The 26,536-nt window shown below is 43.8% G+C and overlaps 1 protein-coding gene across 26 annotated transcripts in view; it reads right to left on the bottom strand.

Moving 5' to 3' along the window:
* Positions 1-26,536, bottom strand: part of MADD (MAP kinase activating death domain) — a 39,111-nt gene that overhangs the window by 11,432 nt on the left and 1,143 nt on the right. The window contains exons 2-30 of one of the 26 annotated variants that reach the window (XM_063093012.1): positions 24,126-24,285; positions 22,671-23,267; positions 21,938-22,241; positions 21,284-21,415; positions 20,473-20,586; positions 19,677-19,757; positions 17,848-18,026; positions 17,273-17,508; positions 16,917-17,073; positions 16,543-16,646; positions 16,260-16,450; positions 15,629-15,879; positions 15,237-15,376; positions 14,040-14,141; positions 12,661-12,720; positions 12,198-12,300; positions 11,641-11,827; positions 11,393-11,543; positions 10,864-11,070; positions 8,726-8,779; positions 7,647-7,747; positions 6,354-6,437; positions 5,878-6,036; positions 3,367-3,475; positions 3,031-3,093; positions 2,670-2,790; positions 2,459-2,564; positions 1,217-1,327; positions 13-84 (exon numbers count right to left, since the gene is read on the bottom strand). In XM_063093012.1, the coding sequence (XP_062949082.1) occupies positions 70-84; positions 1,217-1,327; positions 2,459-2,564; positions 2,670-2,790; positions 3,031-3,093; positions 3,367-3,475; positions 5,878-6,036; positions 6,354-6,437; positions 7,647-7,747; positions 8,726-8,779; positions 10,864-11,070; positions 11,393-11,543; positions 11,641-11,827; positions 12,198-12,300; positions 12,661-12,720; positions 14,040-14,141; positions 15,237-15,376; positions 15,629-15,879; positions 16,260-16,450; positions 16,543-16,646; positions 16,917-17,073; positions 17,273-17,508; positions 17,848-18,026; positions 19,677-19,757; positions 20,473-20,586; positions 21,284-21,415; positions 21,938-22,241; positions 22,671-23,267; positions 24,126-24,187 (4,281 nt within the window). In that variant the 5' untranslated portion in view covers positions 24,188-24,285 and the 3' untranslated portion in view covers positions 13-69. Of the gene's footprint in view, positions 1-12; positions 85-1,216; positions 1,328-2,458; positions 2,565-2,669; positions 2,791-3,030; positions 3,094-3,366; positions 3,476-5,877; positions 6,037-6,353; positions 6,438-7,646; positions 7,748-8,725; positions 8,780-10,863; positions 11,071-11,392; positions 11,544-11,640; positions 11,828-12,197; positions 12,301-12,660; positions 12,721-14,039; positions 14,142-15,236; positions 15,377-15,628; positions 15,880-16,259; positions 16,451-16,542; positions 16,647-16,916; positions 17,074-17,272; positions 17,509-17,847; positions 18,027-19,676; positions 19,758-20,472; positions 20,587-21,283; positions 21,416-21,937; positions 22,242-22,670; positions 23,268-24,125; positions 24,286-26,536 lie in introns of those variants that run through there. The other 25 variants (XM_063092985.1, XM_063092987.1, XM_063092996.1 and 22 more) reach the window with 25 other exon arrangements.

Raw genomic sequence — 26,536 nt, 5'->3', positions numbered from 1 at the left:
TAGATAAATATGCATATTCTTCTTTGACACTATACCAGAACTTCAGAAGTAGCAGTCTCCTGAAGTTAGTTACAATGTGGGAATCTGAAAACACATCAATGAACATTTTACACTGTTACATTAAAATCCATTTGTCTGCCTTACATTTTAAGCAGGGCTTTTATCCATACTTAAATTTGTAACACCATACATTGGTATTTGGAAAATACTGGTTTACTAAGTTACACAGCGTTCCAAATGTTGACATATTCCATTACACAATATTTTAAAAATCACACTCATTAATATCATCACCAATCTCATTAGAAAAGTCTTAAAATACTGGGAAGCTTCAAGCTCAAGTCTTCCAAAATTCTCATTTTCACTTAAAAGCTTGAACCTTATTGACCACAAATACCGTCAGTTGTTTTCCTTGAATCAATGGGCTCACTTTATTAATGTTGGAGAAAGTGTCTGCCAAATACCCAACTCTGAATAACCAGTTTGTAACTCACTCTTTCAAGTAAAACTGATGTTCCATGAACAAAAAAAGCTACTAGTTCACCTTGCAACTCAAACTGTTGCAAACTGCTTTTCCTCAAAACCACCACCATACTTGGGTTTGCAGCAGAAACGTTTTACCTATACTTGCTGTTTTGTTACATGGAATATTAAAAAGATGTATAATCAGTGGTCAAGATTTAATAAAAGTAATGGTTTTCACTGCTTCATCAAGGACATTTGTAAGTGAAACTGGCTGTCTTTCTAAACTGAGACTATGTGGAGGGGATGAACACAATGGCTACTAGCATGGTTAGGGTCCACTGCCTTCACCTGTGTTAAGGTGCCAGCAGTTTTATCCAACACTACTTTTTGTTGGCTTGTGTCATTGTTGCAAATGTCAACATGGTGAAAAAGACAAACAACATTTTAGTATTGTGATAAAAATAGTTTTCAGCTTGTGGATCCTCAGGGGTCCAAAGAGTACACATCAAAATTGCTTCGCTAGGCTGGTTTTAGTACGGAGAATCCCATCACAGAACAAAAGGGCTAAAACTTCATCTGAAATCAAAGACTACTGCCCCATTTTCAAAATCGGGGGTGAACTGGACTGCACAGTGGCACAAGCCAAGAAATGACCAGTGGAGAAGCCTCTCCATTAAGCTGGCAGGCCGAAAACAGGGAGGCTGACAAGTTCAGTGGAAGGGGAGCCGAGGGATGGCCCAGATATGCTTACCAGGTTTGCCAGCTGATCAAGCACCTCATTTATCTGCTGACTGTACACAAGCCCAATGTGGGACTTTCCCATAAGGCGCCTCACCTTCTTCCGGATGTCATTCTTATTTACCTGGAAAGCCAAAACAGGAATCTTAATGAGGGATCTGCTCTCCTCTCAACTAACATGGAGAGAAAAGAATGTACAAACAAGCTTCCTACTATCTAAGAGAAGTGGAATTCTGAAAGACTGTATCACTGAATATAGGAGAAAACTTTCAACTGTGTATCCTGCCAACATACTGGGAAGAAAAGTCCTGGCTCTGTCTCTAGTTAGCTTCTTCAGAAAAGTAGCTCTTAGAGCAGTTCTGGTTCAAGGAGACTCTCTCCCTATCCCCAACCAATATCACAAAATGTGCCCTTAAAGTGGCTCTAAAAACCCGCAGGGCTCCTAAGAGTATAATTTAGAAACGAGGAGTGGCAACCCTGGGACTCAGCTGTAGCCAAGACACACTCTGAAGGTCAAGGATCATCATCCTTTCCCAACCAGAGTCAGCTGGTGCCCCTGGAATTATACAGAAAATGAAGTAAGTCCAGAGGGCCTGTAGGGCATTGCATTTGACCGACTGATCCCTTCACATTTAGGGAGGCCGAGGAGAACAGGAGGAGAAGCCCAGGGGCTCCTTCTCAAAACAACTCTCTTCTATCTACCAACCCAAAACTTACGAATCTGTTTCAGAGCAGGACTCTTCTGTTTGGTAACACATTTCTTTCACAGCTATAAAAACCAACTACAATTAAATCAAACTAGAACCTGCCCTTACTTGGTTAATGGGTAGCTCTTTTTACAGCTTTGGAAAATTCTATGTGATAAAGGGATGGTGCTGAAAAATGAATTCTGAGCATCCTTCCTAAGGTTTCAGAACGTATAACTAAATGAAAATTTAATTCATTGTATTCTTTGTGAGGAGCTCTAACTGGCATCCTAAACTACTTAGCAAAGGTAGCCCATATAAAATTCAAAATAAACAAATAGTTTGGAATCATCAATTACTTTTACAACATTCCTTAGCAAAACAGCCTGGCGGCTTCAGATAAATGAATCATATGTAAGCTGGCAGAGAGGCCTCGGACTTTCAATCAGGAAGAGAGCCCTAGTAAGGTGCTTTGATAGCTTCCCAACTGCCCTAGAATTTAGGTGATAGGAACAAGCCTTGCCCTTCCAGCATCAGCATTAGTTGGATGTAAGCAAAATCAACATTACCTTCATCAGGAGCATGTAGGAGATGAGGTTGTGCAAAAGTGTGGCCAGCAAGCGATCTTCATCATCCTCCAGGCGCTTCCGGTCATGTTCTCCCAGGGACAGGTACCTAAGCAGAAGACCAGGCACAAGTCAGCCCTCAGGTGGGAGACCACAGAACTAACTGGGAGGAGGCTGAATATGCATATTTCCAAAGGTTTCCTAAGCCCCATACCTGTCAATCATTTCCTGGGGACCCTGGTCCATACCCATCCCTTCTCTCTCCAACATCACAGCATCTAAGAATGCATCTTCCCAGAACTGCATTTGGTCCCATAAAGTAGAACGCTCTTTGCCTGTGTAGAATAAAGGTTATTTTTAGGGGCTTATTTAACATTTAAAGAATATGGCTGCCAAACAAAAATAAAGAGTAAACTCCAGATAAAAGGGAGTCATTACAAATTCCAAGTCAAAAGAAACACAAACTTCTCTACCCCAGATCTAACATTCTTGCCACCAGTCCCAGATGCCTCCAAGTGAGGCCCAGTCCCTCCCAAGAAGGAGGGAGAACACAGCACACAAAGAAAGGTGGTTACTTATAGAAAAGGTCTCCATAGCAGCATCCTCTAATTGGTCCCACATCGATCCTTTGTCTCTTCCTGCCAATTTGTGACCAGGAAGGACCATGGCAGCAAGAAAGGAAAAAAAGGAAGACAGAAAGACAGAGGCTATTGATTAACACTAAAATCCAATCGCACCACTGCTTGTTCCAGACCCAGTAAGTTACCTGCTTCAGACATAAAGATGCTATCAAACATCAGCATTGAGATTAGCAAAGAGCCAAGCAAGCATCTAATTGTTCAGTGCTACCCTCTACCCTGACTGAGCCAGCTTTATTCCAGTGCAAGGGGCCTTCCCCATCTGTTTCTCACCTAGGAGTCCCTCATAGAGATAGACTCGCTGGCTTACGTCTTCGGGAGAGCGAACTGGGCTGCCTGCCAGCTTCTCCTTTACACTTGGCTTTAAGCTGTGGGCTTTACCCTAGAGAGAAGAGGTGATAGGTCAACTGCCAGAGGTGCCAATGAATAGGGGCAAAGTAAACCAAGCATCTAAGAGGCTCATATACCAGTCACCACCCATTAGCAACATACACTCCAGTACCCCTGGCTTCTGCTAATCTGCTTGCCTCTAGAATTTGACCAAAAGTCAATTTGATAATCTGGCTTTCTGTTACTACCTCCTAAATTACGTGATCAAGTTTTCATTTTGACTTATCTTCATTCCTTAGTCTCTCTAAGACTATTTTCTCTTTAAAAAAAAAAAAAAAAAAAAAATTAGGCTAATTCTCTGTAGCAGGATGACACAGTAGAAAGAACGCAAGATTTGAAGTCGGACTGACCAAGGTTCAGATCCCTGACTCTTATTAGCTGTGTAACCTTAGGCACAAAACTTAGCTTCTCTGAGCCTCATATTCCTCATATGTAAAAGTAAGGTTATAACACCCACCTCAAAGGACTACTACAAGGATTAAACCAAAAATACATATAATGCACTTAACAGTTCCTGGCACATGGCTGGTAATTGATAAATGTTAATTTCCTTTTTTCTACCATCTCGTACCGCCCCTGAAAAATGTCACTAACTTTATCTGCCACTTGTTCCAGCTTTGAATGAACAGACTTTCTATTCGTGCAAAAAGGATTTTCAACTAGGTAAGAGGTAGGTAATATGCCATTTCACAACAAATCAAACAGAATAAGCAGAGAAGCAACTAATCAAATGTTATTTAGGCGATACCTAATTAGTATGATTAAATGCCAGTCTCCTGGTTCAAAGCCCAATACCTTGTTCAATGGACCATACTAACTTAATATAATTTATTCCTTGTTAAAATAGCCTTTTTTGAGCCAAGAAATTTAGGTTACTACTCTCAGCAACTCAACTGTGCAAAGAGCCCTTGCCCACCAGCACAGGACAAGTTTGTCTCAGGAAGGTGCCAAGAATGGCAGAACACAGCTGAATGGCTTGTGGCAAGACTGATACTCCATCATATTTATCTTAACATCCAGAATGGAAGTACACTGGAAGGATTTTAAACACTCTTATTTAAAAACCCTGTTAGAGCTAGACGGTTAGCTCAGTTAGAGCATGGTGCTGATAACACTTAAAGTCTAGGGTTCTATCCCTGTACTGACCAGCCACCAAAAAAACGCCCCCAAAACAGTCTCTTAGACTCAAAGAGAGTTAAGACTCATTAACTTGAGTAGCCCTGATGACTCTCAATCCTATTCCCAGTCTTCACTCTGAGAGGTCACTGGGTCTATCAGAAACACATATACAGAAGGCCATGGGGAAATGATTACCAGTGTTAGATAAGTGATTTCACTTAAGTATTATCTTCCATTCTCCCCACAGATCAAATATAAGGACCTGTGAGCTCTTGTAGAGAATGTTCAGTCTCATCTCTGTCTAATAAAGTGGTAAATGCATCAGAATGTTTAATGCTGCCTAGAAAGGCACTAGACTCTGACAGTGTGTCTAAGGGAAGGACTAAAAAGAATTCAGTTCATTCCAGCTGATCATAGGTTACTGTGTCACCGACGGCAAGTTCTTTTTTTCCCTAAGGCTTTGTTTCCCTCACCGATCAGAAAAGACTATCATAGAAACATAGTGAATCGCAAACTTCTTGAGAGTGGGAATATGCCTTATTCATCCCTGTTCCTTTATTTTTTTATTTATTATTATTATTTTTTTAAAGATGACCGGTAAGGGGATCTTAACCCTTGACTTGGTGTTGTCAGCACCATGCTCTCCCAAGTGAGCTAACCAGCCATCCCTATATAGGGATCCAAACCTGTGGCCTTGGTGTTATCAGCACCACACTCTCCTGAGTGAGCCACAGGCTGGCCCCTATCCCTGTTCCTTTAGAACAGAATCTAGCACTCAGTAAGTCACTCCACAAATGTTTGTTAATGCATGAAAACTTCAAATAACTGTTAGGAATATAGCAAAATGAAATGCTATGCTAAGGTAAAATAAAACCGGATTAGAAATAGCTAGACTAGCACTAAATGAGAGCTATAATTGCCCTGACATTGCCACAAAGGTACTGCTTTGTCTGTCTTAAACATGTAGTAATATATAGTTTGTTTCTTCCTGGGACAAAGTGTTTATTACTACTACATAGGATCTGAAGCTCTTCTCTGACTGGGTAGGGAGCCTAACTTGATGATGATTCAGAACAGGGTTCTAAAAGCCTCAGATCACAGAGTCAAACGACTGTGAAAAATCCTTAAGAAACATTTTCCTTAAAGCCAGATATGTGAGAATTATCCACTACTTCATCTTTTCCTTCTTTTTGTCTCTTAACTTTTCACTCTTTTCTAACCAACTTCCCTCCCCCATTAAGTAAATGGCTTTCTTTCGTTAGTAACAAATCTTACAAAGATGGAGCTTGTGGCAGAGTTGGTCTCAATTTCACTATCAGACAAAGTGCCCCGAGAGCTTGCCAAGTGGGCACTGCCCTCGCCAGCTGGTCCATCACCTGCATTGCTGCTCAGGTCACTGTCTGCTCCAAGGGTCTCTCCAGAACTATTACTCACCTGGAAAGGGAAACAAGTAGTAAGGGATACTCCCCAGAGAAGGACTCCCAAAATGCCAAGCTGTTAGAGCTCTCCACTACCATAAAAAATATGGAATTTCAAAGGTGTGCCAGACAGCCTCTTGAAGTACCTTCTTAATAAGATGACAAGCCCTGGGTGAAATCCCATGTACACACACCTATGACAGGTAAACATCTCCACCATGACAATCATGCTGACCTGAGACTAAGACCAGCCTCCAAAGAGAAAGCAGTCCCCTTTCCCAAAGGGAAAATCCACACCCCACCCACCAAGATGCCAGTGTGGTGTTCCCCTACCACAGTGCTAACTTCAGAATCCTGACTTGAGCTGCGGATCATAACAGCTGGACTCACACCAATGGCAGAGTCTTGATCAGTCCTCTGAAACAAGACACAGGGACAGACACGTTAGGGGAGGTGTCCAATTAGCTCTCAGTTTCCCTCAGAAATACTGTACTTTCTTCCCTCTCCCCATCCCCATCCTTCTGTTATTATCCTTAGAAAGGTCATGAGTAATTAACTTTTTTCCTACATATAAAAGATGCAACTTACATAATAAAAAAATACACATTAAAGAAATATATGCTCACTGTAGAAAACACATGAAAGAATAATAAAGAAATAAGAATAAGCGGGCTGACTGGTCAGCTCACTTGGGAGAGTGTGGTGCTGGTAACACTAAGGTCATGGGTCACATAAATCTACCACCCATATTAACCACTGTTTTTAGTACACAATCGTCCCTCAGCATCCATTGGGGACTGGTTCTGGGACCCCCTGCAGATACCAAAATCCACAGATGCTCAAGTCCCTTATATAAAATGATGTGTTATATAAAATGGCATAATTAAATATAATCTAACATCCTCCTGCATACTTTAAATCATTTGTGGATTACTTATAATACTTATACAATGTAAATACAATGCTATGTAAATAATTGTTACACTGTATTGCTTAGAAAACAATGACAAGAAAAAAAGTCTGTACATGTTTAGTACAGACACAACTATCTTTTTCTCAAAACTTTTTTTTTTTTTTTTTTCCTGTCGTTTTCGTGACGGGCACTCAGCCAGTGAGTGCACTGGTCATTCCTATATAGGATCTGAACTCGCGGCGGGAGCGTCGCCGCGCTCCCAGCGCCGCACTCTACTGAGTGCGCCACGGGCTTGGCCCTTTCTCAAAACTTTTTGATCTTCAGATCCCCACACTGGCCAGCCATCAAAAAAAAATAAAAATAAAAAAATTTTTTTTTTCCAACCTTCAGTTGAATCCACAGATGGGGAACCCACAGATATGAAGGGCTGACTGTATTTCCATTCAGTCTTTTCTAAATATATTTTAAAAATAAAATTGAAACCATACCGTATATAGCTTTATAAACATTTTTCCAAGTCACTAAACTTTTGAAAATACATCTTTAATGGATATTAATATTGTATTATGTGGATCTATTACATTTATTTAATCATTCCTCTATTATTGGACATTTATGCTGTTTTGAGGTTGTTGTTTTGTTTTTTTAACTTAAAGAAGTACTCTGAAATAGGAAATTTGATCCTCACAATTCTCAATAAGGTTGTCACAAACCTGAAAACCAGATGTCAGGCTCACACCGCTGTCTGCGCTGATCTGGGACTTTTTCTCTTCTGTCTCACCAAGGTCAAAGACAGGTTTGATTACTTCAGGCCCTGAGTAGGGGAAGACTTCTGTTACTCAGTGCACAAGGCTAGGGGCAGGCTGGTGAAGGGAGTGGGACAGCAGCACAGCCTAATCCCAGGCCTGTTCAGCATGTCCCAGTCACCTTTCCAGGAACTGCCCCCCTTGGGACCCAAGGAAGAAGAGGTCCCCAGATGCCTTGAGAACCAAGCAGGACAAATTAGACCTGGTCTCAAGGGGGTTCTTCAATCATCTTCTCAACCTGAGAAAACTCTGAGCAAATCATCCTAAAACAGAAAAGCCCCACAGACAAATGTCTAAACCATATTCCACAGTACTCAGAATCAGAGCTTCACTGATGCCCAAGACTATTTAAGGGTCCCTAGGTCACTCAGTGCTTCCCAAACAAATGGGTCTAAAGGGGCTAGAAAAGCTTAGGCCCAATGAGATAAAAGAAACACCAGCTGTTTCTGTGGACAGTGCCTACTCCCACCCTACAACTTTTATATTTGAAATTAAGACCACCCCCATTTTTCCCCACCCACCCACAATGGTATGGCAGAAGAACAGAATGACAGAAAGCAAGAAAGCGTGCCTAGGCAAGCCACCAGAGAGAGTTGGGCAGCTACAGACTCAACATGGAGGGACAGCAACCATCTCTGCCAACTGTGCCCACAGGCCTTCAAATGGGTGAGGGAGACATCAGCCAATAAGGGACACTGAAATAAACAACATTCTCCCCACCAACTCTGAAGCAATAGAAAACTAAATTCTAAGGGATTTTATTCTGTAGACACCCTGATTGCAGTCTGACTGCTATGAGGGGAGGAGAAAAGAAGCATCCTATAAGCCGTCCACCTAGAGTTACATACTGCCTACCTGCTCTCATTCCAAACACCCCCCAACAAGCAAATTTGGGGTGGGGCAACAAAGAGAGCCTGCCCCAACTGGGCCTGGGGAGTTGGCAGGTATGGGAGACTTGGGAACAGGAAGGGGCATTTGTTCCTTACTCTGTTTTTCCAAAGCTTTTTGCTTTTTCACTTCCTGGTGCTTGTTCCACAACTCTACCCCAGATGCAATGCAAGCAGGAGAGAAAGACAGAGAGTCAGAGGCTGGTCAGACAGACGAAATGGAAACCCACCCACCCAAGTTGATTCTGTCTCAGGATTACCAATCAAGAGATACAAAGATATCTTCATCTGGGGGGCTCAAGGGGGAGGAATCAAGAGATACAACACCTTCCCCCAATCTAATGGACTAAAGACTCCAAATTTCTAATCCTAACCCCCCTGTAGCAATAGAAACCCTGTGGGATGTTAGAGCTAGAATTTCCCTTAATGAAGCTCCTTCATCTTTGCAGGAAGAAACTGATCCTAAAGAAGCTGGAGCACTTGCTGAAGATCATGTAACTTCACATCAGTTTAAACTTCCACCACACCATGCTTTCTCTGCCAAATGAGCTGGGGAACAGTAATTTTTTTCAGATTCCAGATAAGACAGATGATCACCTCAACCAGCCAAAGGGTTTCAGAAGCATGAGCGCCAATCTGTTTGATTCACTGGACTGGACAGAGGCCAACTCATGCAAGCAGTTAGCATCCCTCCTTACTGTACCCAAAAAACCAACTCACCCTCAGAATCATTGCCTGCCCTACCAAGAGACCCATTCTTAGCCAGTCATCTGGAAAATGCTTCCAGTAGAGGTGACAGAGAACATAAAATGGTCAAGACTAGCAGCTTAGTAGGAGAAAGCAGAGAGAATACTAATCACAGCAATTCTTTTCCCGGAAGGAACTTCAGAGTTTACTTAGTATGATCTCCTCATTTCCCAGATGATAAGAGTTTACTTAGTATGATCTCCTCATTTCCCAGATGATACAGATCCTGAGAGGGGAATGGTTTGTCCAAAGTCACATTCCTAGTTTGAGGCAGATGCAGGACTAAAACTCCAGACCTCCAGACTGGCAGGTCAGTATTTTTTCTAGAACATCCCATCAAGAAGGAGAAAGCCAGGGTTCGTTGCCTCTAGGATAATAACAAGCTGGCTAGAGAAGTGTAGCTCCCCTAAAAAGAAACTGCTTCCTCATTACCATTTATGGGAACATAAGTCAACTGCTAATACTTGTAGCAAAGAGGTATCAGCTGGAGGCACTGTGCCCTGGCACCTAGAACCAGAAAAAGAAAGATAACCTAGGTGACACAAGGTCGAGTAGGAAGCCAGCCAAACAGAGGTGACACCCAGAGAGGTTACTAAAGCATTGCCTTAGTGGGAATAGAGAAACACCAAATGTAAGTAAGCTTTTAATCAAGCCCAGTAAGGAAGGGTTTAAAGAAGAGCTGATTCAAAAATCTATACCTCTGCAGTCCAGAACCCAGGAAAACATGGTTGCCAGACATGCCCCAGAAGAGCAAATTCCAGGTCAGTGTAGTGGCTGGATGGTGGGAAACTGGCTTCAGAGGAGGCCCAGATGATCATAATTTTATAGCTCAGAGATGCATCTATAAACCTCCCTGTGGCTTCCAGGAACTCATGTGGCCTTTTTTTTTTTTTTTTTTTTTTTAAAGATGACCGGGAAGGGGATCTTAATCCTTGACTTGGTGTTGTCAGCACCACACTCTCCCAAGTGAGCTAACCAGCCATCTCTATATGGGGATCCGAACCCATGGCCTTGGTGTTACCATCACCACACTCTCCACAGTGAGCCACGGGCCGGCCCTATGTGGCCTCTTTTCTATGTAAAGAAACCCAGATGTAAATGAAGAGAGGGACCAGTTGGTTAGAGTGTGGTGCTGATAACACCAAAGTCAAGGGTTTGGATCCTCGTACTGGCAAGCTGCCAAAAAAAAAAAAAAAAAAAGAAAGGAAGGAAGGAAGGACCAGTGTAGCTCAGACTCTCTGCTCTAAGCTTCACTGGGTCCTCTAAATAAAATTTCCATTCCTCTTCTGAGACACAGGCAGGGGTGGCTGTAGATGAAGCATAAGGGATAGATACGTATAAAGAAATGCTGTTAGAAATGGACACAGACCTATCTCCCTAGAAAGCAAAGCATGGGTAAGAGAAAGGTGGGATTCTGGATGAACTGAGAGGAGGGAGGGATATTTAAGAAGCCAGAACCCCTCCACCACACCAAACACAGTAATACATACCAATAGATGCAACAAAATTCTCTTCCTTTAAACTTCTGGTGTCCAGCTCCTTAGAACCCCTTCCTGTTGCACTTGGTGCCCGAGGTCCCAGCTGGGGAACTCTCAGCTGTGCCATAGGCTTTGGGTCCCCCCGCCCAGCCAGGCCAGGATCCTTGCCAACTGGGGTATTCATACTCTCTGTCGGACTTCTCTTCCGCTTGTCTGGTTCTGAGGAAAAGATGAAATAAAGGAAGAGGTCAAAAGAGGCAGTGAGCGGGAATCAAGGCACAGAAATGAGGCGGGAGAAGCCAGGACACAGGAGGATATGGAATAGAAAAAGTGCAGGGGAAAAAAAGCTGACACTTCTATTTTTTGTGATAGAAAAATACTCACTACATATAAACATGCACTAGAAAATAAAATCCTGAAGCCTGATGGGAAGCAGCATGACACTGGGAAACACGTTATGGGGAAAAACAGGTTTACTCTCTCTTGGAGACAGGTGCAGAGAATTGTGGATGGCATGATGCCCAGCCTGTAAGATCCCTACCTTTACTATAGTAGTGGGTCTGGGCGATCTCCAGAAGCCCAAAGATGCTGGCCATGCCACCCAGACCTGCATGGGCATAGGACTGCTCCAGACTGAGTACTGTGCACTTGAGGAGGTCTAACATTCCCTTGTATACCTTTCGACTGATCTCCTGCAACAATAACGCGGGGGCTAGAGTTGGCAAAATTGCTTTTGTTATCCACATCCCTCTCCCCAGTTGATTCTGACTCCCTACCCCAAACACTGACCACATCCGGGATGATATCCTGCCGGGCATCGTCCTCTGACTGCACTGTACGGTTCAGCTTGCTCAGGACAAAGACCCGCAGCTGTTCACTCTCCAGCAGCCGACGCACCTTTTTCATGTTGAGCCAGCCAACTCCCTGGCCGTCCAGCACGCTGTGCACCACCTCCTTCAGGAACTGCTGGTTCTCACTATAGGGTCCACACACCACTTCTGGGGTCATCAGCTCCTTTGCAGAGCATCTACCCCTCTCACCAGACTAGGGGTTCACCTCCGGGGGCAAAATGCAAAGCCACATCTCTGGATGTCCAAGTCCAGCACATCTCCCACTTCTCCAGATAACCTGGTTTGCCCATGTACCCACCACTGCTGTTTCACCCTCAACACTGTAAGCTATTACTGTTGCACAGGGACTGAGTCAGAGTGAGAAGTGCTGGCAAGAAACAGATTTCATCTACCCGGCTGAGAGCTTTTCTGCCACTCTTGAGCATCCCTACAGTTTTGTAGCAGGAATCACAACCTCTACCTGAGAACTTTTAAAACAGCTCTGCCATTTGTTACCTAGAATTGCTGGATCGACCCTGGGGTGATGGAGGTTCTCTTTTCACTGTTGGGCTGTGTTTAATGACAGATGACTTCTGATCCACTAAGGCCCTCCTGTTTCCTATAGCAGGGAAGGTAGGAATGAGAGACATCACTATTGTAGTCCAGGAGCCAGCAACAGCACAGCCCTGGGTAGCTGTGTTTCACACCCATTCCCGAGAAGGGCTGGGTGAGTGGCACCAGGGCATCACACATAGGCAGAAACCAGCCACGGCAATGTGGAGGAGGTGGGGATGGAGACTCAGGCCACTCCACATGCACCAGCAGCACGTCCCGTGGGCAAGCATGGGCGTCACGGGGGATGGGGCAAGGCAGATCACTCAGGTGACGCCACTTGCTCCATGAGGAGGATGGCCCTCAGGCAGGCACGGAAGATGCTAGGGAAAAAAAAGATCATGCACAGCTCACGGGCAAGACCCACCTTCACTACTCCCGGGGCCGGCTTCAGTAACAATCTCCATTAGAGTATTTAGCCCAAATACTGGGACACAAAATACACAATTAGTAGGTGCACCGCAATATCACAACCCCTATACCCCTCAATGGAGCAGTAAGTCAGATAATCTGAGCATCCTCCCGAAGCTGCAATAGTGCACATAATCTTGGTTCTTGGGCACCTCAGAACAGGAAGCCAAGTGACCAGGAGACAACCAAGGCTCTAAGAAAGACCATTCTTAGGACTGTGGCCTCTCAAAGCCAGGAGCAGGGTAAATGACACTGGGAGCTTTCAGGTACTAAACAGGCACATGCGTGAAAAGGGGACCACTGGTTTTCAGGAAACATCTAGCACGGGGTCCAGAAGGCCTGCACGTATTCATAGGGAAGAGACCCGCCTTGAAGATGCTGTTGTGGGAGGTGGGGTGGGGGTGTGAGAATGGGAGGAGGGTGGTGGGAGGGATCAGTGCAGCACATATGAAGCATCAGCATGCAATGGAAGAGTTTCACTTGCTCTTCTCTTCAGATGTATCAAATGAAAGCCAGTGATACTAACACCTTTCTATCCCTAATCTACTCAGCCATGTGTGGATTCACTGCAGCTATGCTAGTTAGCTCCCTATACCATTAGCTCTAATGTCCTTTTGCCCACCTGTCCCATGTTCCCACCCCCACCAAAGAACATTCTTTAGACTCTGGACATTTTTAATCACTGAGAATGATAGGTCAGTTAAAGAACACATGAAGTTGCTTCTCACTGTACTTCTTACCATAATTAAATATTTCAGCACAATATCCAGAGAAAACAAACAAAAGTCTAATTAAATTCAGAAGAGCCCCTCAAATTGTCAGAGATCACAAATGAAATTCAAATAAGGTCTTAAGTGCCCCTAGAAGCCAACCAATCCTACATGGCCCACTCATAGGCCCTAAGTTGAGATGATGCCACAGCAAGAGGCTGGACTCTTAAACACTGCCAGGCTCTCCACAACCATCCCCTGGTGGGCCAGCTCCTTGGGATAAAGTTTGTCCTAAGTTCATGCAGTGGGAACCTGGCAGATGACCGGTGGCAGCTGATGATCCCTATGTTAATCACATACCTCTGACAAGGTCCCCAGGAAGCAGCAGTAATCTCACAGTCGACATTATCCTAAATGATATAACAAGGCCTTCTCTAACTACAAAGACGGTCTCCATCTGACAACCATCAAGAGCCCATGATGTGCAGTGAAAGCTGTGAGAAGCGATATGAGGGGCAACAGCCAGATCAAATGATTCATCATACACAGGGCTCCTGACAAGCACCCATAGGCCTGAAATATCCCCCAGAGAAACCTGGTTTGGCAAAAGGAGGGCTGTAGTTACCTTTGAGACTGGGGAAGGGCGTGGTCTTCTCTCGGACACCTTTGGTGGGCAGTGTGAGGTTTGAAAGACTGAAGCTCGTACTGTGGTTCCGATATAGGCTGCCTGTCAAGGGGAGGTGAGAGCAATGAGCTAGTGGGATAATCAGTCAAAGCATTACATGCCAACAACTGTATCCTCGTCTTCACATCCTTCCTTTTTAAATATAATCCTAGCCTGGTAGATCAGACAGTCTGATCTATCTTAGAAAGGATCAAGTCTATCTCAAGGCAAACAATGAAGCATTGTCAGGATTGCTCAAAACACAATAACAACTTTCTCTGACTACCTTCCATGACAGCACCCAAGTCTCTTATTACTGCTAACATCACATGAAAGCTGGTAGTTAACATGCTTCTGGTGTGAAGTCGGTGCTATCCCTCCCTGGCTTCTGAAAAAACTCACAATCACAATTATCCCCTATGGTGGCCCTCTCTCGTCCCTAGACTGTCTTCAGTCTTCAACTGATACCACCCCTCAATGCTGGAAATAGTCTCTAAGCACAAAAATCAATCTCATAAAGATTTCAGAGCATGTTCATAAAAAAGTCTCTCACCAGGCAAAAAAAAAAGGGTACTTCAAAAAGTTCATGGAAAAATAGAATTGGAAGATAATATGAATCTTTCCATGAACGTTTTTTTTTTAAAAGATGACCAGTAAGGGGATCTTAACCCTTGACTTGGTGTTGTCAGCACCACACTTTCCCAAGTGAGCTAACTGGCCATCCCTATATAGGGATCCGAACCTTTGGCCTTGGTGTTATCAGCACCACACTCTCCCAAGTGAACCACTGGCTGGCCCTTCATGAACTTTTTGAAGTACTCTCACATATACCTGAGTCAAATTTGACCAGAATATTTGTACAAAATATACGTTCAAGTGTGCTATTTTGAATTTAATGCTTATTTTTCAGTTGAACATGAGCCCTCTTACCTGAAATAGAATAAAACCTCAAGGTATAAAGATAATGACTAATCTGTCCCTGACCTTTATTGACCACACCTAAAAATACTGTATTCAGTATCACCCAAATGATCTGAATTGGGGCTTGATAATGCCAACCTAGCCCAACATCTGAAGTTCTAAGCAACATTTTCCCATAGTCAGGCCTCACTGTAGAGAAAATGGGAGAACAGGAATGAGAGAGCTTAAGGCACTTACTGGCAAAAGACATGATGCCTCCGAAGCCCTCGGTGCTGTTGTTGGAGATGGTGGAGTTGGGAGAGCTTGCTCGAGAGTCTGACTCTGCATCTGAGTCACTTGCCAGTTTCAAGCTGTTGGGCCGCAGCGGCTTTTGAGCCCTTGAATGCACAGTGGCACCTATGAGCCCCAGGCAGGGGTACCTAATCTTGGGACTGTGGGCCTTATACTACACTGCAGTCACTGCTCCCTTCCCATAATGTCTAGACACCAAGATCAAAGCACCACCCTCTGGAGATGGCAGGACCACGAGAGCATTCAGACTTCTTAGACTTTCTGATTAACCATCGCCCAGGGACCACTGTAGTGAGGTCCTTCAGTCACCTATCTAGAAGGGATTCCCAGGCTCTCACCGATTGCCACTGACATGTGGGCTGAATTGGGGAGTGTAACTTTCCCCCTGCTCATCATCTTCCTCAGGGGGAAAGCCATAGTGGGACTCGAAGTATGGATTGTCATAGGTTCGCCGGCACACTGACCCCTCTCCAATTTCTGTCTGACGCCTGTCCATGTCCAATTTTCCAATGCTGGGAGGCACAGTAGGGAGGGGCTTGCAGACGCCTACTGCTGCTTTATCATCCATCTCTTCAGAGTCAGCAGGTTCCTAAAGGCCATATTAAATAAAAAATGGTCACCTGGTGCCCAGTAATGCCTTCCCATATTTTCAGTTTGGCAAGGCCAAGCCAGGCCTGTCAGATTCCTAGCCCAAGGAATGTGTGGGAAAAGATCTCTATGGCACCCTTGTTCTCTGTCTTCACAAACTATGCAAGAGAGATCTTAGCTACACCCTTAACAAACTCCAATGACCTCCTTCTGGGATCAAAACTGCATCTCATAGGCTCTAAGCACTAGGGCCTATGGATACGAAGATGGATAGATCATGAAAAAAGAAGCAAATAGCTACATCATGGCTTTCTAATAGAGATGAGGCCCATGTCCCAAGCCATGGTTCCCACTCATCCACCCCTCCATGTCCTCACGTACAGAGTTGGCTCCGTGGATGACAGTGCTGGGGCTGCTGCTGGTGGTGGTGCTGGAGCTGGAACGCAGCGTGGGGTTGTTCTGAGAATTCTCACCATCTGCACCAGGCTCCTCTGCCTCCTTCTGGTTCTGCAGCTCATCAATTGCCACCTCACTGGCATCCCCCAGTGCTGCATGCGTCAGAGGGTCCACATCTGCTGAAACCCAAGGGAGGTAGGTACAGACAACCCCAAGCCTGAACCCCAGCCCCTACCCAGAGCTCACCAATCTCCCCAAGTACACTTACTCGGAGTATCACCATTGATGTCACATTTCATCATTTCACTGACAAAGTCACCAAGGGAGGAGTAAGAAGAACTCGAGTCATCATAATCCATACTATCACTGCCACTGCAGAGTGAAGAGCATAACAAAAGTGAACAGAAAGAGGCAGGGAAAAGAATCAGCACTAGAAAAAATAAAACAGGGAGCACTCTTAATTCAGGGCCAGGGAACAAGATAAAATAAGGGAGCCAAAAAAAAAAAAAATCAAAATATAATCCAAGGCTTCAAAGACTGATAACTAAATCCCATGAGATTTTGTCTCCTACCTGCTAAAGAAGGGCTAGTGACAGCCTCTTTACCTTAAAGACCATTTTGCTGCCATAAGGGACTGCTCACCTGTCATCAGTAGGGTCAGAGTCAGAGTCACGCTCTGGTGGCACACTCAGCGCTTCGGCCAGCTGGGAATTGCTATCATAGACTCGATAGTGGATGGGCTGCAGCTGATGAGCATACCACTTTGGCTTGTCACCAATCAGGGCTGGATCAAACATATCTACCCAACGAGGAAAAGGAATAGAGTTGGCAGCAAGGAAAAAAAGGCAAGCAACATATAAAAGAAAGGGAGGAAAAATCTAAAGCAAAACAGGAGTGGAAAGAGCAGGTCAAAGATCGGTAAAGGAAAAAGCAAGAGGAAGAGCTATCAGGAGGACAAAGGCAGAAGCCGGGGCAGAGCAGAGGACAGGTGGACTCACTGTTGTGAATTCGCTGAAAGGCATAGTTGGTGGGATTAAGGATCCATTCCCCAAAGTACTCCACAGCCTGAGTCCTGGACAATTTCTCGGCAAAAGGAGTCTGCTGGGGACGTGAGGCCAGAAAAGAGCCAGCTTGAAAGGCTACCACGGGCCGAGGGAAGAGACGCAGGGTACGTGTGTGCATCTGAAATCCCTGCAGCACGTTGGCAGAGTTGAAGAAACGTACCATGGCCACTCTGAGAAAGAAGGGGATGGTGAGATAATTCAAGACCCGTACCCTGTAGAATAAGGATTCCCACCGTCCAAGGTCTTAGACCACCTCCCAAAGCTATCATTTAACAGGCTTCCAATTCAAGGGGAGCAATTTCTTAAAGAATCATCAATCCCCTTCTTCATGCTGAGAGTGTAATGAACTATTCTCTCTACTTTTACTAAGGTGGAAAATACAACCAAATATCATACACATTTTATACATAAAGAAACTCTGGAACAGGGAAGTAGTCTGCTCCAAGGTCCCTAAGAGAACTAAAAGACCAACTTAAGAACTCATGATTGTATAGTCTGCTTGGTCTTACCTGGTTGCAACATCCACAGAATCCACATCATTGCCATAGATGAGTGGGTTGAATTCCGTGGAAGGTGTGGACTGCAGGTCATTAGACGGCCTTCCCAAAAGAAGTGGGATCTCCTGGCCCTCATGAAATTTCTCCAGATTGAGGATAGGTTGGGTGTTGAGACTCATGCTGGCTAGGGCCTGTGGAACAATAAGAAATTCCTCATATAAGGCAGATTCCTGGGCAGCTAGCCAATCTCAACTACTAGGAAAGCACCTTCTTAAAGTCATCTACATCACACTGTGATCAAAAAGTTCTGCAAGAAAGAACTGCGCTGATTCGCAAATTGTAACTAAACCATTTAAGAGCTTTCACCTTTCAAATATGAATCCAAATATTTTCTTTTTCTTTTTTTTGGCAGCTGGTCAGTATAGGGATCCAAACTCGACTTGGTGTTATCAGCACCATGGTCTAACCAACTGAGCAAACTGGCCAGCCCTCCAAGTATTTTAGCCTTTAGAAAATAGTCCCAATTATGTAGCTCTCTATCTTAAGTCAACCTTAGCTCAAGATAACTTGATCAAATCTAAAGTCCAGAAAAATAGTTTTCAAATTTATTTTAGTCATAAAATGTTTTTCAAAATTGAGATCTCTGTAGAAATATAAACAATTGAAATGTAAAAACAGAGCTTCTCTGAAGGACATAAGGAACCAGAGAGCCTCTCATGCTCAATGCTCCCAACCTAAGAGGCTCCATGGGGCAGTTAGAACAAACCACTGATCTAGACCAGCAGTGCTTCTTAAATGTTAGTGAGCATAGGTATCACCTGGGGATGTTGTTAAAATGTAGATTCTGAGTCAATATATCTGAGGTGATTCTGCACTTTTTAACAAGCCCAGATGATGCTAATGCTACTGGCCCATGGACCACACACTGAGTATCAGGGGTGAGACTACAGGATCAATGAGCCCAAGGATCTTAGCTTCTACAAACAAAGTACAATTCCATATATCAACTTCTCCATCTCATGAGTCATAACTAAAGCAATCATCAAGAATGAAAACACAGCAAGTGAAGACAGCTAGAGAACTTTCTCAACTGGCAATCCTCACCAGACTCTGCAGTAACAACATATATTACATCAGTAGAGATGAAGCAAGTGAGAGCAAGAGGGATGCTACAAAATGACCTATTTAAATTCAAACAGATATCTTCTAGAGGCACTACTAAGTACTTCAGACAGCACAGAAAAAGCTAAAGTCCCTTCTAATGACAGCAGAGATTCCTAACAATAAACACAGTACTATCTACTGGTGGTCCTACAGAACACATATAGCAGGAGAAGGGAATGGAGGCTTGTCATGTTTTACCTTCAGATACTGTGTTCAGCATGTAGAAGAAGAAAATCAATCAATGAAAAATGGATATAAGGGATTACTCAAAGGAAGGAATTTTTGAAGAAACAATTCTATAGGGACCTCAGGATCAATTCAAGAAGATAATATAAAAGGAGCTAGATTGTCCAAACTAATAACTCCCACCTTACAAGATGGAGAGAATGCTCCAAGGCCGTAAAGAATGGCAGACTTGACAAGAACAGAAAGTGAAGGGTTGTTTTATGTAGCATCACAAACATTAGAGACTGACAGGGCATACAATGAGTTAGAAGGAATCTAAAAAGCTCTTTTTAAGTTTTACCCTGCCACCCGAAAATGGGATACACCTCTTAAGCTCATTTGAAGCAAAGAAAATCTATTCCACTTGAAGTCTGAAAGGAAACTAGTATTTAAAACAGATATCTTCCTACAGCACCTATTACTCCCCTTCCTTTCCTTCATTCTTCACCTACCTGCTTTAAATGTTTTTTTAACTCTAAAGATTCTGGTTCTGGCAGAATAGGCAGTACTTCTGCATTGGTGGGGGCAATCACCTGCACCAAAGATAAAAGGCATGACTTTAAAATTAATTGCACAGGAGTTTCACTTACATAATGGTAAATAACAACAAAAAATATATATAGTAGTATCATATACGTAAGTGAATACATACATTACATACCCGCACTATAAGATATATATATATACACACACACGATATACATACACATCTGAAAGGAAATATGTCTAAATGTTATTGGTGATTATTTCTAGATAATAGGATTACAGATTTTATTTTCTTCGTTACACAATTTTATTTTTTTGAAGTTTTACAATAAACATATACAAGGGCTTCCTACCGAAGTTTAAATGTACTTACACTACAAAATGTTCATATAATTTTTTAAAGTCTGCACTAAAAGACAGTTTCTTACTGGAAACTATACCTCAGGAAAAGCATTAAGGGATAATCTACACTGTATGTTACAGTTCTGCAACCACAACTGCCCTACTGCTTTTGGAAGATGCAGGGGAGCACTTAATTCTGGCAAAACTAAATCCTGTAATTCTTTGAGTTCTAACCAAGTGCTTATTCAGCCAATAAAGTAAAAGTAGCATTGAAAATTTTTTTTCAATGAATCTCACAACAGAAATCATCCACCAATTCAGGATCTTTCTGGGAGTAATATAGAAGAACAGGCATTGAAGGATTCATTCTAGAACACAATACTATTCTAGACCCTCCAATGCCTCAGCCTAGAACCTTACCCTATTGCTGTCCAGATCCACTAACCAGACATCATCAGGCATTTTGAAGTCCAGTTTGTAGAGGAAAAAGCTGGCAGGAACCCCAATGATGTACGGGGTTGGAGCCAAGAGCAGCTGTGGAAAGGATAAAGAGGATAAGAAACAAAGGCAAAACCCATCATGAGCACTTATCAAGTCAGAATTTTTCTAGATAAGGAAGTGGAGATCCACAATCCTTCTTCCAAAACCCTTGAGGCTAGATGTACAAGGATACTTCAAAAAGTTTGTGGAAAAATAGAATTGAAAGATAATATGAATCCTTCCATGAACTTTTTGAAGTACCCTCATATTTCAAAATTCATAATTTTTCAGATTTTACAAAGGTAACATGGTATGTTTTCTATATATCATGTAAGATCTGCAGTGATGTAGCCAATAATTTATAATTGTTAACTGTAGGGCCGGCCTGTGGCTCACTCAGGAGAGTGCGGTGTTGATAACACCAAGGCCACGGGTTCGGATCCTATATAGGGATGGCCGGTTTGCTCAGTGGCTGAGCATGGTGCTGACAACACCAAGCCAAGGGCTAAAATCCCCTTGTCGGTCATCTTTAAAAAAAAAAAAAAAAAAAATTGTTAACTGTGATAAATAAAAACTATAAAAAGCATAGATTTTGCCATCAGATTAGTTCAAATCAGTCATATTTTATAGATGAATTAGTTACAAGAAGGGACAGAGGAGCAGTACTGACTTACAACTTCTCTGGGCACTGAGACTCCTCCTCCCCCAGGAAGATACAGCTGACGAAGCCAGAAGACACACTGAGACTGACCTGCTCTGCTGATGCCATGCAGGTGGGAAGCAGTGGGATGACAGGAAACATATACTCCAGGGGGTAGATCATTGCCACAAATGCCATCACAGACATGGAGAGTGCATTGTAGTCTCGGGACTGCAGCACCACCTGCCATAAGCCATACCATAAGGATCACTCAACAGCATCAAGTAACGTTTACGAGAAAATGGCTTCCAACATTTCAATTTAACTTATTTCACCATGTCCACATCTCCAGCCTAGTTTCCATAATCACCACTGCCCCATGCTCCACCATGCCTGCCACTTCCTAACCCAAGCACTGTAGTAATCCTCCCTCCTTAAATCACTCCCTTACCTTCCTAGTTATTGTGTTCCCCATCCCAGGACCATCCATTGAAATAACTACTGATATTTCCAGAGAAATAGGTCAGTATAATTAAGGATAATTCAACTAAGTGGCAAACCCTCTGAATACATCCCACATAATACCAGTACATTAATTCAACCCACATCTGTTGAGTACGTGCTGCATACCTGGCATCGTGTTACTTCCTAGACACAAAAAAATTGAAAAAGACATAGTACTTGCCCTCAAAGAGCTCATAGTCTAACTTCTGCTGTATTTCAAAGCTCTTTCCCTAGAAATGTCTATAAAGCTGGCCCTCTTACCTTGTGCTCTAACAGGATGCAGGTTAGCACCTGAAGACAGGCATCCACACCCAGAAGTTCCAATGGAAGGTGCAGTGGGAAATCCACTAGGGTGAATCGAGAGGGATCTGGAAGAGCAAAGGTCAGAGGTGGCTGGAGCTCCTGGGGTAGGACCTCAATGTCTACTCGCTTCTGCCCAGAGACAGGTACTGGGGAGCGCAGTAATCGATAGATCCAGGCCTCAATCTCTCGAAGGTCATGCAGGAGGGCGCTTGACTTCTCCTCCACTAGCAGCGATCCAGTAAAGATTCGCCACATGGTGTCCCTGAGAGGCAGACAGCAAGAATCAGACACATCAGCATCAGGAGCTGATACCCCACTGCAACCCAATACAACCGTACAGGATATAATGCTGACAACTGGAAAAAGAGTATTAGGAAAGCCCTCTCTTTGAGCTCAGATAGGACCAGAGGGTATACACAAGGGCAAGAACAAGTGTAAACATGTATACATGGTAGGACTTATTGTCTTAACCACAAAAACACATCAAATTTCTCAGCATTACTCCAAACACAATTATGATAGGAGGTCTAACTCTGCAGCACTCTTTTCTTAGTAAGGACTAATTCAATATGCTTAAACAGGTCTGAAGGATCTCAGGCTATAGAGGAAATTTCCTATGCCCCTCACAGACCAATTATACCTTATGTCTAAATGCTTCCCCTCTCTTCTGAGCATCAGCAGCAAACTGTACCTTTGTACACCTCGAGGGATGCCCAGTTTCTTGCCCAGCAGCCGCTCACTACAGCAGTCCACCAGCCGTTTGAGGGTATACAGACACTCTCGGAAGGTAGAGAAGAAAGGGTAGTGGCTGAGCACACACAGGGATGTCAGAGTACTGTTGCGAGAACGGCTGCCCCCCTTGGCCCGGCGTTTGTCCCGAGGAGACTGGTTCACATCAGGGGTGGAGTCAGCGCTGGGAGGCTGCAGGGATGAGCCACTCTCTGAGCTCTCAGTGCCAACCTCCTCTGAGACACAGGTGGCACGGGTTCCTTCCTTCCCACGGGACCCTGCCCCACCTCCCCCCTTTTCCTTAGGCATTCGCTTCTGGAAGGAGCGGTAGAAGTTAACACAGATGCCATAGCGTGTGACTCCAGTGTCCTTGTCAGTGAGGGTGAAGACAAAAGAGGTATCATCCCGAAGGCTCATGCGCCGCTGCCGCACACTCAGACAGCCCTCTGGCTGACAGAAGAACACCACATCTGGGGGCAGGGGAAACTCAGCGTGATCCTCTAATGGGTATCGCCGTAGCAGTTCAGGAGTCTGGGCAACACTATCACTGCTCGGGTGCCTGAAGAACATGAAGACAAATTTAGCAGCCTGAAGGGACAGAACACTCTATCAAATTTTAATCGCAGTCAACAGAGTTCAAAATGTTATCTTGGAAAAAGTAACCTAGTACAACCTTAGAAAATATGGGTACTGCTTGCCACGCTTACTGGTGGGCTAAATGAAATGTGCACTGTCATGAAGACACCTATCCTGAAATGAAAGGAAAATTTCGACAATAAAATTGTCACTAACCCCTTATCAGCCAGCCACCAAAAAACAAACAAAAAACAACCAAAAATTTTTTTAAAAAATGACCACTAATAGGACTGGCCCGTGGCTCTCTTGGGAGAGTGTGGTGCTGATAACACCAAGGCCATGAGTTTGGATCCCTATATAGGGATGGCCAGTTGGCTCACTTGGGAGAGCCTGGTGCTGACAACACCAAGTCAAGGGTTAAGATCCCCTTACTGGTCATCTTTAAAAAAAAAGAAAAAAAGATCGCTAATACCTTAAGATGATTAGCACCTTTCAAGGTGATTTAGCTGATGTATTAGCAGAAGAGCACATATAGGTAGAGAAGGAGCACAAGGTACTTCTCCTTTTTACAAAATAAGAAAAGGGTATAAAGAGTATATTTGCTCAAGATCACAAAGATGCAGTTAACAGCAGAGTTTTGCTGTCTCTGTCCACACCAATACTCTCAATCCACCTGACAGTGTTGTTTTCCCTCCTGGCACCAATGATCCCACCAGTGTAAAACAACAGGAAAAGAATGAGATATGCAAAGCAAGGCAACATGGAAATCGGGAAGGGGAATAACTGCAGATTTTGTGGCCATCCCAGATGACAAGACAAAAATAAGTCTCTTCTTGGTTACCTGGCCCCTACGATCACTAGATAGTCAAGTAACCGAGGACAGAACTTCTTCTTTTGCACCATGGTTCCAAGTCATCAGTTCATCTCAGAGAATCTTAAGGGCATCAAACGAGGAGTCAGTGTTCCCAGGAGGAATTCTGATATTATCTGAAAATCCAAGTCTAATAGGAAAAAAGGACTGATAAGATCCATTGCTGTGCTTAAGGGAATCATCCCTTTCAACTTCATCCCAGCCAGGGGCACAGGTCAGAAGGTCTTCCACTTTAGTGCTATAGATAGGAGAACTTGACACTTACCTACCCTAGTGTACAGGCTTATGAGCTCACAGAGTCAAATGTCAAGAAGTAGGACAAATAATGATGGCTCACCTCCTCATCCCCTTTCCAGCCTCGCCCCTAGGGCTCTGTTTCTAAATAACAAACCTAGGCAGTCCAATCTGGACTCAAGTCATTATGATGATAAAAATTAATTCATTTTCAGGACCACTCCAGGGTAGATCAGCATCAAACCAGACTCTTCGACCAGCACTAATCTGTACTTCTAGGTCTAGATGGAAACCTAATTATTCTGTTTCAACAATCTGCATTCAACTTGATGTGAAACTACCATATAGACTGTCTAGTTAACTGCACTCAGACAATAACAACAGCTGGCTATTCCACCTCATGTGATCTCAAGTGAAGAATGCCCATGCCCCAACTGCCTCATCTGAACCACTTTTCTCCCCCTTCTAGTAGTTCAATGGCTACTGCTACTAGCTCTGCCCTTGGTGCTGAATCACAGTCTTTCTCCTCTGTTCTGGTCTCAGGATCGGAATCAGGACTATGAACACACAGATGAGGCCTTGTCCTACTACATATTACAGAAATTATGAATTTGACTCAGAAATACTAGGATTTCCACAAGGACAGGGAGAAGTGCTCAGAGGAATACATAAAATGCAGTTCTAAAATTAGGCAAAGCTTACATGGTCTTAATTATAATTTATTTCCTGTTGGGTCTCCATACACTTCCTTAAATGTTTCACTCCAGGGCCGACCCCGTGGCGCACTCAGGAGAGTCTGGCGCTGGGAGCGTGGCAGTGCTCCCGCCGCGGGTTCGGATCCTATATAAGGATGGCCGGTGCGCTCACTGGCTGAGCGCGGTGCGGCCAGTCACAAAAAGACAATAAAATAAATAAATGTTTCATTCCACCACAAGGTTACTTCCAATACTCAGGATTCTACCTCCGAACTCTGCATTTGGCCACACTAAGACCTTGTTCACTGTATACACAGAGAACACCATTACACTATAGACACACCACTCCCTCATCTGCTGCTGCATGCACTCCCATACATATAGATGGGCACATTCACTGTATGCTTAAGGCCCCATTTGGTTTAGGTAATGAGAAGTTCTATCTTCTTTCTCTCCTACCTTATAATAAACAAGACCTATTTGTAACACCTCTCAAATCCTTAAAATACTGCTCTCTCTTTTCCCTTGCTCCCAATAGAGGACCTGCAGGTAATAGGATTCAGTTTTGTCTCCATAGCGACTCTGGCTCCCAGCACTATTTATAGCAGAGCCACAGCCCCTCCCCCTGATTGGTGACCACACAGTGCTAGCAGCTGCTACTCCAGAGTCAGCCAGGGCCCATAACAATTCACTCTCTTTGAACCTGGGGACACCATCTTCCTCCCACTGACAGCACCTGCTAAGAATTAGGTTATCTTCTTCCCCCATCTGTCTTTAGTTTGCAATTTGCCCTAATTTTGGCTTTTAATAGAAATATCTCCTTACCCCAAGTTCCTGAGTGTCCATATACTCATTTCTAGGCATCACCACCGCTTGATGAACCCAGTCTTTTGGTTCTCCCAACTGCTACAGAATCATGAACATACTGTGGAAGGTGGTACACTATTACAGAGCTGAGCTCTAACTCTTAAATCTTAAAGGAAAACAGAATTTACAGGACCAGAGTTCTAAGCTAAGCCTTGAAATGTATGGTTTGTTTACATAGAAAACCAGGAGCCCTTTATGGCCAAAATTTCAAAGATCAAGCCTGAAACATCTAACATATTAGGCTTTGGTCCTCTCTAGCCTTAGAAGGATCCCAGCCCCTTTCCACGGAGAACTATTTGATAAATCTCAAGTCATTAGCATGCTCTACAGTCCTCATCTCTTTCCACAGCAACAAGAACACTGAGATCTTGTGACTATCCTAGCTAACGAGTGGTAGGATAGGTTTTTAGTCACAATTAATATCTCATCAATAGCTACTGTCTTCAGTTATTGAGATTACAGAGATAGCCAAGGCTTTTCTTCTCAATTCTCTCCTCTCTTTCCCCACAAAGACTAAATCCTCTCACACCACCTATACTCACACTCTGTCTTCATAACCAATCAGGCTCAGACTCTGCCTCAACC

Source organism: Cynocephalus volans, chromosome 4 (genome assembly GCF_027409185.1).
Source record: "Cynocephalus volans isolate mCynVol1 chromosome 4, mCynVol1.pri, whole genome shotgun sequence".
Classification (NCBI taxonomy): Eukaryota; Metazoa; Chordata; class Mammalia; order Dermoptera; family Cynocephalidae; genus Cynocephalus; species Cynocephalus volans.
Note: the sequence above shows the minus strand (reverse complement) of the source record. Positions and strands in the feature narration are given on the sequence as shown.